The 12889-nt window shown below is 40.6% G+C and overlaps 1 protein-coding gene across 2 annotated transcripts; it reads right to left on the bottom strand.

Annotated features, from left to right (window-relative positions):
* Positions 1-1540: 1540 nt before the first annotated feature.
* On the bottom strand, positions 1541-12547 carry LOC132542415 (zinc finger protein 14-like). Of its 2 annotated transcripts, XM_060204995.1 has the most exons (5): positions 12396-12547; positions 11088-11214; positions 6209-6335; positions 5807-5864; positions 1541-3805 (listed from the first exon to the last, which is right to left on the bottom strand). In XM_060204995.1, the coding sequence occupies exons 2-5, from the start codon at positions 11100-11102 to the stop codon at positions 2230-2232; spliced, it is 1776 nt and encodes a 591-aa protein (XP_060060978.1). In that variant the 5' UTR covers positions 11103-11214; positions 12396-12547; the 3' UTR covers positions 1541-2229. The 2 variants fall into 2 exon arrangements, with proteins under 2 accessions (XP_060060978.1, XP_060060979.1); XM_060204996.1 differs by lacking the exons at positions 6209-6335; positions 12396-12547 and having other exon boundaries at positions 11088-11257.
* Positions 12548-12889: the final 342 nt, after the last annotated feature.

The raw sequence follows: 12889 nt of genomic DNA, 5'->3' as shown, positions 1-12889 counted from the left end.
ATTATTAAACCACTAATAAAATAAATACATGAGTAAATAAGTGAATGGACGACAAAACAAAAAATCCTTTAATCAAGGGAGTATTGAATTACAAAACTGTTGTATGCAGAGGGTAGCATAATGGTTCTGCAGATTCTCATTTTTACAGCTCCAGCGTCCCAGTTTGGTGTCAGCATGCCTCAGCCTCCAGCCACGCTGTGCTCTCACCACTTTCTGACCCTCTTACCTGGCCCCTTTGAATCCCTGGATCAGCTGTGATAGACCACAGCTAATTAAACTCCCACCACAGGTGTTCATCACTTTTTGTTTTTTCAATTTCCCCCATTTGTTTTTTTGTTGTTGTCATTATTGCCACTGCTCTAAGTGCTGGATAGGACAGACAGAAATGGAGAAAAGGAAAGACAGACACCTGCAGACCTGCTTCACCACCTGTGAAGCGACCACCTACAGGTGCGGAGCCAGGGGCTGGAACCTTGATCCTTATAGCGGTCCTTGAGCTTCCCGCCATGTGCGCTGAACCCACTGTGCTAATGAAGGAACCTCCTCTCTCCAGTTCTCTCTCCTAACCAACATCAATAACAACAATAACGACAACAGTAAAAAACCAAGGCCACCAAAAAAGGGAGAATATATAAAAAAAAAAGTTTTAAGATTCACATATTGTAGCATCCATTCTTATTCCACTGTTTTACATTCACTGGGCTCTCCAGGACAAGTTACTTATGAGGTCTGTAAAGTCATTCTAAAATATCTACACTCAAAAGAATTGTTTATCTTTTTTATAAAGGGTTGTCTTTTAAAAAATTTTTTGATGGGGTCTAGGCGGTAGCACATCAGGTTAAGAACACGTGGCGCAGGCTTAAGTTGCTTCCCAGGTGGTGAAGCTGGTCTACAGCTGTCTTTCTCTCCCCATCTTCTCCTCTCTCAAATTCTCTGTCCCATCCAACGACAGTAATAACCACTACAAAAGGAAATATTAAAAATTTGATTGTTGTTGTAATTATTATTACTGTTCTTATTGATGTTGTCATTGTTAGATAGGACAGAGAAATGGAGAGAGTAGAAGACAAAGAGGTGGAGTGATAGAGACATCTGCAGATCTTCAACACCTGTGAGGCAACTCCATTTCAGGTGGTTCTTCTTCTAGCGTTTGCCATTTCAGGTGGTGAGCTTAATGATTAAACCAGGATCCTTATGCCACTCCTAGGCGTGATGCCATGTGTGCTTAACCTGATGTGTAACTGGCTGACTCCCAAGAATTGTGTTTTTTTTAATTATTCATTTATTTATTCCCTTTTGTCCCCCCTTTTTCTATTGTTGTAACTGTTGTTGTTGATGTCGCTGGCTAGGACAGAGAAATGGAGAGAGGAGTGGAAGACAGAGAGGGGGAGAGACCTGCAGACCTGCTTCAGTGCCTGTCAAGCAACTCCCCTGCAGGTGGGGAGCCGGGGGCTTGAACCAGGATCCTCATATTGGTCCTTGTGCTTTGCGCTATGTGCACTTAACCCAATACGCTACCACTCAACTCCGAGGGCAAGAATTGTTTTTCTAATTCCAGTGATCTTATATGGGCAAAAACCATTATTGATTACAATATATCTAAGCACTGTTGACATCAGTAAGTTCTCAGTACCAAGTGGATTTTTCATATATTAGAATTTAAGAGAAAGAATCAAAATACTTACTCTTTACATTTATAGAATAATCAGAGGTATGCGTTCACTTGTATCATGGAACTGTCATCCCTACATTTAAAGATATTTACTTATATATTATCACAAGATGGAGAGATAGAGACACAATAAAACAGAACATAACTACCCATGGACTGCAGAAGCTCACACCAAAAACTATTACATTGAACCACTAGCCTCTGCATCATATCTTAGGTTGCATCTTTCTTTCTAATCTTAGTACAGTTTATGCTCAAGATTGATTTCCATTGTGAATATTTTCATGTATTTGAATTTAGTGGAACATCTAACTATTACATTCAGGGGGTTTTGTGTCACTGTGATTTCTTTCATGTTTACAAAGAGCAGAATAGAATGTTTTCAACACTGCTTATATTCATCAAATTTCTCTCCACTGTGAGTTATTTCATGATGACAAAGATGACAGACTTGAATCAATGTTTTGCTGTTTATATCCACTGGGTTTCTTTCCACTGTGAGATCCTTTCAATATCAGAAAACTGGCTTAAATGAATATTAGACTACATGGTTACATTCATGAGGTTTCTTTCTCACCACTGTGAATTCTTTCATGGTTCCGAAGACTACTGGAACTAGTGAATGTTTTACTGCATAGTTTACATTCATAGGGTTTCTCACCACTGTGAATTCTTACATGTATCCGAAGATTACTGGAACAAGTGAATGTTTTACCACATTGTTTACATTCATAGGGTTTCTCACCATTGTGAATTCTTTTATGTTCCCAAAGATGACAGGATCTCCTGAATGTTCTGTTACATTGTTTACATTCATAGGGTTTCTCACCACTGTGAATTCTTTCATGTAACCGAAGATAACTGGAACAACTGAATCTTTTACTACACTGTTTGCATTCATAGGGTTTCTCTCCACTGTGAATTCTTTCATGTTGCTGAAGGTCCTTGGATTGCCTGAATGTTTTACTACACAGTTCACATTCATAGGGTTTCTCTCCACTATGAAGTCTTTCATGTGACCGAAGATGACTGGAACAACTGAATGTTTTACTACACTGTTTACATTCATAGAGTTTCACTCCACTGTGAGTTCTTTCATGTGCGCGAAGACTACTGGAACAGCTTAATGTTTTACTACACAGTTTACATTCATAGGGTTTCTCTCCACTGTGAATTCTTTCATGTTTATGAAGAGTTCCAGATTGCCGGAATGTTTTACTACATAGTTTACATTCATAGGGTTTCTCTCCACTGTGAATTCTTTCATGTTGCTGAAGACCTGCAGATTGCCGGAATGTTTTACTACACTGTTTACATTGATAGGGCTTCTCTCCACTGTGAATTCTTTCATGTTTCTGAAGATGACTGGAACAACTGAATGTTCTACTACACTGTTTACATTCATAGGGTTTCTCTCCACTGTGAGTTCTTTCATGTGCCCGAAGACTACGGGAAGAACTGAATGTTTTACTACACTGTTTGCATTCATAGGGTTTCTCTCCACTGTGAATTCTTTCATGTTGCTGAAGACCACCAGATTGCCGGAATGTTTTACTACACTGTTTACATTCATAGGGTTTCTCTCCACTGTGAATTCTTTCATGTTTCTGAAGAGTTCCAGATTGCCGGAATGTTTTACTACACTGTTTACATTCATAGGGTTTCTCTCCACTGTGAATTCTTTCATGTACCCGAAGATGAGTGTATCGTCTAAATGTTTTACTACATAGTTTACATTCATAGGGCTTCTCTCCACTGTGAATTCTTTCATGTTCCAGAAGACTACTGGAACAACTGAATGTTTTACTACATAGTTTACATTCATAGGGTTTCTCCCCACAGTGAGTTCTTTCATGTGCCCGAAGATGACCAGCTTGACTGAATGTTTTAGTACATTGTTTACATTCATAGGGTTTCTCTCCACTGTGAGTTCTTTCATGTGCCCAAAGATGACTGGAACAACTGAATGTTTTACTACATAGTTTACATTCATAGGGATTCTCTCCACTGTGAATTCTTTCATGTTTTTGAAGATGAATAGGATAAGTGAATAATTTGTTGTATACTTCACATTCTTGAGATAGTCTAGCATTATGACTATCTTTGCCCTCAGAGATTTTTACTGTTGTATTACTGCAAAATAATGAAGAATTAATTAATGACATTTTAATGAATAACACTGTAATTGATTATCAAAATGTAGGACATTGTTTTACTTAATTAGCCACAAAATCAGACTTTAGAAATAGATTTGACTAAAACATATAATGAGGGAGGGAGTCGAGTGGTAGTGCAGTGGGTTAAGCACATGTGGTGCAATGCATAAGGATCCTCTTTTGAGCCCCCAACTACCCACCTGCAGGGGAGGTGCTTCACAGGCTATGAAACAGGTCTGCCAGTGTCTATCTTTCTCTCCCCGTGTTCCCATCCTCTATTTCTGTCTGTCCTATCCAACACAAAATCAAGAACAATAAAAATATTAACTATGGAAGTTGGGCGGTAGCACAGTGGTTAAGCGCAGGTGATACAAATCACTAGGATCGGCATAAGGATCCCGGTTCAAGCCCCCGGCTTCCCACCTGCAGGGAAATTGCTTCACAGGCGGTGAAGCAGGTCTGCAGGTGTCTATCTTTCTCTCTCCCTCTGTCTTCCCCTCCTCTCTCCGTTTCTCTCTGTCCTATCCAACAATGACGACAATAATAACTACAACAATAAAACAATAAGGGCAACAAAAGGGAATAAATAAATTAAAATAAAATATTTTTAAAAGGCTAAAAAAATTCTTTAAAAATACTAACTACAACAATAAAAAACAAGGACAACAAAAGGGATAACAATTAAATATTAAAAAAACAAAATGAAAAAATCACAGATATTGAAAAATAATAAAAAGATCTCAAGTTAAAAGTAAAGTTTAAAAAAATGATAAAAACGGCTGGGCAGTGGTGTACCTGGCTGAGTGCACATGCTGCAGTGAGCAAAGGACAGGCTTCAAGCCCCCATCCCCACCTGCAGGAGGAAAGCTTTGCAAGTGGTGAAGTAGGAATGCAGGATTCTTTGTCTCTACCCTCTCTACCTCCCCATTCCTATTGATTTCTGTATGTCCCTATCCAATACATAAGTAAATTAAAAAATTCATAATACCTAAATACTCATATAAATATATTATGCCAAATATAAAACTCATAATACCTAAATACTTTCATATAAACATATTATGCCTAATATAATGGTATCATTACAAGTATTTTGCATGCATTAATTGAACTTCTATTGGTTAATAGCAAGTTTTCGCTCTATGTTGAAAATTGGCACTAGAAATATTGATCTTTTCTGGAAGGGCTGCCTCTCTAAGTATCATAAAAATATAGATATTTGCAAGGATCATGGCTCCAGCCCCCAGCTCCCCATGCGCAGGGGGTTTCTTCACAGGTGGTGAGGCAGTTCTGCAGGTATCTATCTTTCTCTCCCCCTGTCTTCCCCTTCTCTCTCCATTTCTCTCTGTCCAATCTAACAATGACAACATCAATAACAATAACTACAACAATGAAAAACAAGGACAACAAAAAAGAAAATAAAATATATTTAAATATATATATATATTCATACATTGAAGATATTCTTATTGCTTCCAAGTGTATTATTTTATAAATACTTAACATCTTTGCCCCTATTTAAATTTTTCCATTTACTTGTTACATGTGAGAAAGATTTTCCTGTAAAGTGAAGAAAAGACAGATAATGTAGGACATCATTATGGTACTCAGTGCCTCAGATGTATTACTGTAAAATAACATAAGGGAACTTCAGTCATGTACATCACATACATCATATTGGAGTCACTTATCCAACAATTCTATAACCTAGTCATGAAGTATTTTTGATTTGCTTATTTAAAAATTTGATCTATTTGTGGCAGTGACTATAATTTTCATTTTCTGAATGAACTGATTTAAAAGGGGTCATATGCAATTGTTAGGTCAGTAGAGAGCACACAATTAAGAACCCATGATGCTACTTATTCACGGAAACCATGCAGTCACCTGATCTCAGTAAATTACAGAGACAACACTTTTGAAAACACAGTCGTTTTTTAGGTGGTACATCATGCTTTATTGTAAATGTGACTCTCACCTTTGTTTACTCGCATGCATGATATGCTGGCCTTCGGTGGAATGTCCTTGTATCTTTTCTAAAAATGCAGAATATAAAACGTATTAGAAATTATAAAAATCGTGGCAGAGGGTAGACAGCATAATGGTTATGCAAACAGACTCTCATGCCTGAGTCTCCAAAGTCCCAGGTTCAATCCCCCGCACCACCATAAGCCAGAGCAGAACAGTGCTCTGATAAAAAAAAAAAAAAAAAGGAAAATTTAATTAATTAATTAATACAAAAATAAATTTTAAAAATTGAACTTTTCATCCATCATGAGTCACAATCAATCCTTGTTCACTGAACAGTATCTCTGTCTCTACACTGGTGAAGAAAAAGTGATTTGTCTTCTAGTTGAAAAATTAAGGCTATTAGAGTTACCTAGTGAAAGAAAGTTCCTCAAGTTTTCACACATCACATCTCTGTAGAGTTTCTTCTCTGAAGTATTCAATAGTGCCCACTCCTCTTGAGTGAATATCACAGCTACATCTTCATAGGTCACTGAGCCCTAAAATAAGTGCAATGTGTTCATGGGAGAAAATGTGAGTGACAGCAGATTAGCCATTCAGTCTCTACTTTAGGAAACCTGTGAAGGATTGTCTCATCATAAAATATGTCTTTGGTGCCTTGAAAATCAAATACCTCTTAATTATGGTCTAGAAGTTGGTACATTGATTATAACAATGGCTTCTCACAAGGCCAAGTTCAATCACTGGCATCTCACATGACAGAGAAATATCCCTATTCTCACTCTTCCCCTCTATACTTTTCTAATTAGTAAATGATAAAACCTTAAAGTTGTGTGGGAGTACAACTGAAAGGATGCTCACATTACCATATAAAATGACCAAGATTCTATATATCCTAGTTCTCACATGCACGGGGGGAGGGGGTGGACCTGCACTCTTCACAAATGGTGAAGTTTTGGACATTTCCTTCCTTATTTATAATGAAAAGTTTATATAGGTAAAGAGAATTTGATAGGGAGAGTGAAGGAGAAGGTAACTGGAATTGAACCTATAGCCCCTGGGGACTTAGAGCTCAAAGTTGGTGTGTCTTCTATCTTCAGTTCTTCTCATAAAAAGAAAATAAACATGAATTTCATTTATTATATATGAATAACAATATAACATCACACACACACACAGATATATCTCTACTTCACTTTACTTATTAAATTCTCTTCATCTATATAAAACTCAAAAATATAAATAAGAAAATAGCCATTGGTTGTAATGAATTCATAATGAAGCCACAGTGATAAAAAAAAAATAAATAAAAGATGGGATAAAAAAAGAACACATAGCATCCAATAGCACAGCTATATACAAGATACTGGATACTGTACAGCAAACCCTAACAAAAGGACTTTTCGAAGTTAACCCAATTACCAAATAATGTGATGATAACATTAACTATCGATTGTCTTTTTGAACCCTAAGACAGCAGGAACCTCACATCTCCACTATAGAGCCCCTACTTCCCCCAGTCCTGGAACCCTTGGATAGGGCCCACTTTCCCGTATGCGTCTCCCAATCCAAACCAAATAATATTGCATCCGCCGATCACAACCTAACCAACACGATTGCCACCTCAACATTCTTCACCTCAGACTGTGTCCTGAGACTTCACATGTGGAATGACAACCCTTCGGCTTCATTACTCAGGTGAGACCTTTCCTTTTATAGTACACTCTAATTTCATCTCAGGTAGTTCACTTTCTAACAAAGTCCCAAAACCTAGATATACACCAGTTTCTGTGAGAGAGAGCTTATGTTCACACGTATCCATAAACTACTGCAAAATATATACCTGAAAGCAGAAGTACATTAGAGTTTGCAGTGAGTACCTCCCTAACACTTCCTCTCCACTATTCCAAGCTTGGGATCCATGATTGCTCAACAAATTGTTTGGCTTCGTATGTTAACTCTCTTTTCAATCACCAGGTTCCAGATGCCACCAGGATGCTGGCCAGGCTTCCCTGGATTGAAGACCCCACCAATGTGTCCTGGAGCTCTGCTTCCCCAGAGACACACCTTACTAGGGAAAGAGAGAGGCAGACTGGGAGTATGGACCGACCAGTCAACGCCCATGTTCAGCGGGGAAGCAACTACAGAAGCCAGACCTTCTACCTTCTGCAACCCTCAATGACCCTGGGTCCATGCTCCCAGAGGCCTAGAGAATGGGAAAGCTATCATGGGAGGGGGTGGGTTATGGAGATTGGGTGGTGGGAATTGTGTGGAGTTGTACCCCTCCTACCTTATGTTTTTGTTCATTAATCCTTTCTTAAATAAAATAATTAATTAATTATTTGTTAAGTTTGTTAGAAATGAAACAGGAAGAGTTCCGGGAGGTTATGCAGTGGTAAAGTTTTGGACTCTCAAGCATGAGGTGCTGAGTTTGATCCCCGGCATCAAATGTGCCAGAGTGATGTCTGGTTCTTTCTCTCTCCTCCTTTCTCATAAATAAATAAAATATTAAAAAAGAAAAAAAAAAGAAGCATCTCAAGCCACACAACTTTTTATTATTAACACGTGCAGGGCAGGGTGAACCTGGTCAAGGGTACATATCACAAGATCTAGGTTTGACACTTGCTTCCCTCCTTAGTGGGGGACACTTCATGAGCAGTGAACAGGCCTGCAGGTGTCTCCTATCAAATAAAATGGAAAGAAAAAAATGGCGTTCTGCAGGAGTGGATTCAAAGTTCTCACAATGAGCTCAGGAAATAATCCTGGTTTAGGGTTGGGCCATAGTGCAGCGGGTTCAGTGCATGTGGAGCAAAGTACAAGAACCAGAGTAGGGATCCCGGTTCGATCCCCCAGCTCCCCAGCTGCAGGGGCATCACTTCACAATCAGCAGAGCAGGTCTGTAGGAGTCTTAAGTTTCTCTCTCCCTCTATGTCTTCCCCCCTCTATCCATTTCTCTCTGTCATATCCAACCACGAGCGACATCAACAATAACAGTAATAACCACAAGGCTTCAACAACAAGGGCAAGAAAAGGGGGGAAAAAGAAATAAACAGGGTGACAGAAAAAAAAGGGGGGCCAAGAAGAACAGTAATCCAGTAATATACATCCTCCTCAATTTTTGTCTATCATAGGAAGTAAAATATAATTTATAAATAGAAAAAGATGCTATGAGGAGGAAGGAACCACTGTGGAAAGTCTGTAGCAGTGAAAGGGTATTTTGGTCCTTAAGATGCACATGCATGTTACAACAGTAACCAAAAACCTATAGAAGTCATCCTCAGTACAGTACATAATAACTGATTTGGAAATGTCTTCATAGACTAGAGCTCAACATCAATGATAAAAACATAAATGGAAAAATGTACCACTGAGACTACATCACATTTAAAATATTTGGTATAATCACAAAACCTAACAGCAACACAAAAAAAAATGCAGTAAAATAAAATAAAGCATATTTACATGCTATACATCAAAGCGCTAATCAGCAATATATGTACTCACACAACTCAGTAGAGTAACATGAACAACCACAGTAAATGTACAGAAATACATTTATAATCTCTTTAACCAAGAAGATGTTTAGTCACAGGGCAATTAAAAATCGCTCAGTCCCTGAGTGTCAGGTATCTGCATATTTGAACAATAAAGTTTCATTTTTTAAAAAAGAGTAATTCTGGTTTATTACCCTTTTGTAGATTTACTGAATTTTATAATATCTTACACAAAACTAAGAAAAGCATACATAGAAACTAAGCACAATTTTGTTAGGTCTCTGATATCCCAGGAAAGAAATCTTTCTCAGTGGGAATACCGGATTAATGACATTACTTTTATCTGCAAAAATTAAAACATTTTCAACACTTCTATGTCACTAATCAACATAAGAATAGTTCATCCCATATACAATGCTGGGTAGAGAGAAAAAGAAGGCTAGGCGGTCAAGTGGTGGCACACTTGGTTAAGTGTTCACTTTAAAATGTGCAAATACCCAGTTCAAGCCTCCTGTCCCCATAAACTTAAGGAAAGCTTCATGAAATGTGAAGGAGGGCTGCAGGTTTCTCTCTGTGTCTCCCTTGCTATCTCCTCTGCCTCATCCATTTCTCAATCCTTTATTAAATAAATACACAAATATTTTTAAAATCTACTTTAAAAAAGAGAAAAAATTCCTTCCAGCTCCATCCAAGATGAGTCAGAGAAGGTGTGTTCACTGTTCTTAATAGCTGCTTAGTATTCCATTGTGTATATATACCACAGCTTTCTCAGCCACTCATCTGTTGTTGAGCACCTGGGTTGCTTCCAGGTTTTAACTAATACAAATTGTGCTGCTATGAACATAGGTGTATACATATCTTTTTGACTGGGTCTTACGGTGTCCGTGAGTATATCCCCAGGAGAGGAATTACTAGGTCATATGGAAAGTCCATGTCTAGCTTTCTGAGAGTTCTCCAGACAGATCTCCACAGAGGTTGGACCAATTTACATTCCATTCCCACCAGCAGTGCAGAAGGGTTCCTCTGTCCCCACAGCCTCTCCAGCATTAGTTGCTGCTGTCCTTTTTGATGTTTACCATTCTCACAGGGGTTAGGTGGTAGCTAAAAGTTGTCTTTATTTGCATTTCTTTGACAATCAGTGACCTGGAGCAATTTTTCATGTCTATGTTAGCCTTTTTGCTTTCTTCTTTTTTGAATATTCTGTTCATATCCTCTGCCCATTTTTGGTTGGGGACATTTGGTTTTTTGTTGCTAAGTTTGCTGAGTTCTTTGTATATGTGGTTATTCATTTCTTGACTGATATATGGCATCTGAAGATCTCCCATTCTCTGAGGGATCCCTTTGTTTGTGTGATAGTTTCTTTGGCTGTGTAGTTTTTCAATTTGATGAATTCCCATTGATTAGTTATTATGATTTTCTACTTCTTTTTTTTTTTTTTTTAAAGAATGGAGGTTGTTTTTCTAACTTAAAAAAAAATTTAACTTTATTTTTATTATAGATAAAGACAGACATAAATTGAGGGGAAGGGAAAATAGAAATGGAGAGAGACAGAGAGACACCTGCAGACATGCTCCACCACTTGTGAAACTATCCCGCTGCAGGTGGGGACCAGGGGCTTGAACCCACGTCCCTGTGCACTATAGTGTATGCTCTTAACCAGGTGTGCCACTGCCTGGCAAATAAGAATACAAAAAGAAATATGATGGGAAACAAACAGTAAATGAAACATGTAACAATTAAAATTCAGCTTATTCAAGAGGAAAAAGAAATAGACATTGATGTTGGCAAGTCACTTACCCAAGAAACTGCCATCTCTTCCTCTTTCCCTGAATGTCAGGCCAGAAAAGGGAAGATCAGTCACAGCAATAGCTTGAGACTCTGTTTAAATCTATCAGCACAGCCTCTTCACTGGACAGTATGGGCCCTAGATGGAAGATACTGTAGTGAATAAAAGGTACAATACCCTAGCTGTGCAATGGAAACAGAAGAGGTTATTGAAAGATTTAAGTTATCCTGACTATTAGGACCATGACAAAGCCCACAAACTCTACTGACATGTCTTTTAACCTTTTAACTTTTCTTCAACAAAAACATCCACAAAAATCTAGTATATGGAAGTCAAGCGGTAGCGCAGTGGGTTAACTGCAAGTGGCGCGAAGCTCAGGAACCAGCCTAAGGATCCCAGTTTGAGACCCCGGCTCCCCACCTACAGGGGAGTCACTTCAAGGGGGCGAAGCACGTCTGCAGGTGTCTGTCTTTCTCTCCCCCTTTCTGTTTTCCCCTCTTCTCTCCATTTCTCTCTGTCCTATCCAACAACGTCAATAACAACAGCAACTACAACAATAAAACAAGGGAAGCAAAAGGGAATAAATAGGGCAGGGGTAGATAACATAATGGTTATGCAAATAGACTCCCATGGAGGCTCCGAAGTCCAGGTTCAAACCCATGCCCCACCATAAACCAGAGTTGAGCAGTGCTCAGTTCTCAGTTAAAAAAAAAAAGGAGAGAATAAAACATTTAAATAATAATAGTGACCAAGCATCTACAATGCCGAGGCCTGGCCCAGAGCTGCCGCACGGCAGCACGTGACGCGGCTGCAGAGTCGCTGCACAGGATCCTGCAGGGGGACCAGCTCCAGTAGGCCAGTCCAGCCCAGCGGCAGACACGCAGCTGGCGGCCCCCTGCAGCCGCACAACTGCGCAGGCGCCGCGCGCACTAGGGAACCGCAGCCCCGTGCCTGCGCAGACGCGCCGGTCCGCCCGCAACCAAGGCCAGAGGCCGCCGTGCTCAGCGCCGCTCCAGCCGCGGGTCCGCGCCCTCGGTCGCCCGCCGAAGCCCTGCCGGAGCCTGCCCGGGACACCCTGCGCCCGCCCCAGCGGCTCACGCCACGCCCCTGCGGGCCCCGCACCTCCCCGCAGCTCCGCGGGCCCCAAAGCGGGGCGAGGGGAAGCGGGACCCAGACCAGCAGGGAGGCGGCGCAGAATGGCCAGCGGCGAGGCTGGCGCACCTCCCCGCACACGGAGAGCCCCAGGTCTTTAAGGCCGGGTCACGCCGAGGCCTCAGCCGGCTCCCTCCGCCACGCGACACCCACCAGCTGCGACTGACCTGACCCCGTTGTGAAACAGATTCTGCATGGCCTACTCGCAGCTACAGCAAGGCAAACCTGCTGCTCAGCGGCGCGTGTGCAGGACCCCGCTGGCGGCGCTTGGCCTGACGGGAGCTGTAGTCCGCCACCTCGCTGTCAGCCGCGGGAGAAGATCCGAGCGAACTACAGGTCCCAGCATCCCGTGCGGCTGGCCTAAGCTGACGCTCCCGGAAACACAGATGTCTCTGCTCTGGAGCCCAGTGCTGCCTCTCTAGCCTGGTGGTTCAGGGTCGGCTTCTTGGGGTTTTTAAGGAGCCGGAAGCTCTAGATAACGAATTAGTGAGCTGCTCTGGCCCCGATGGTGACTTAACGAGAACAATCTAAGCTGTTTGCTTTTTTATTGATTTGATTTTTCATTATTTTGAATGGAGAAAGTGAAATTGAGAGTGGGGTCCAGTGATGGCGCACCTGGTTGAAAGTACATGTTATAGGCACGAGACTTAATTTATCTTCA

The sequence above is a fragment of the Erinaceus europaeus genome, chromosome 13 (assembly GCF_950295315.1).
Source record: "Erinaceus europaeus chromosome 13, mEriEur2.1, whole genome shotgun sequence".
NCBI classification, from domain to species: Eukaryota; Metazoa; Chordata; class Mammalia; order Eulipotyphla; family Erinaceidae; genus Erinaceus; species Erinaceus europaeus.
The sequence above is the reverse complement of the archived record's forward strand: the minus strand, read 5'-3'. Positions and strand labels throughout refer to the sequence as shown.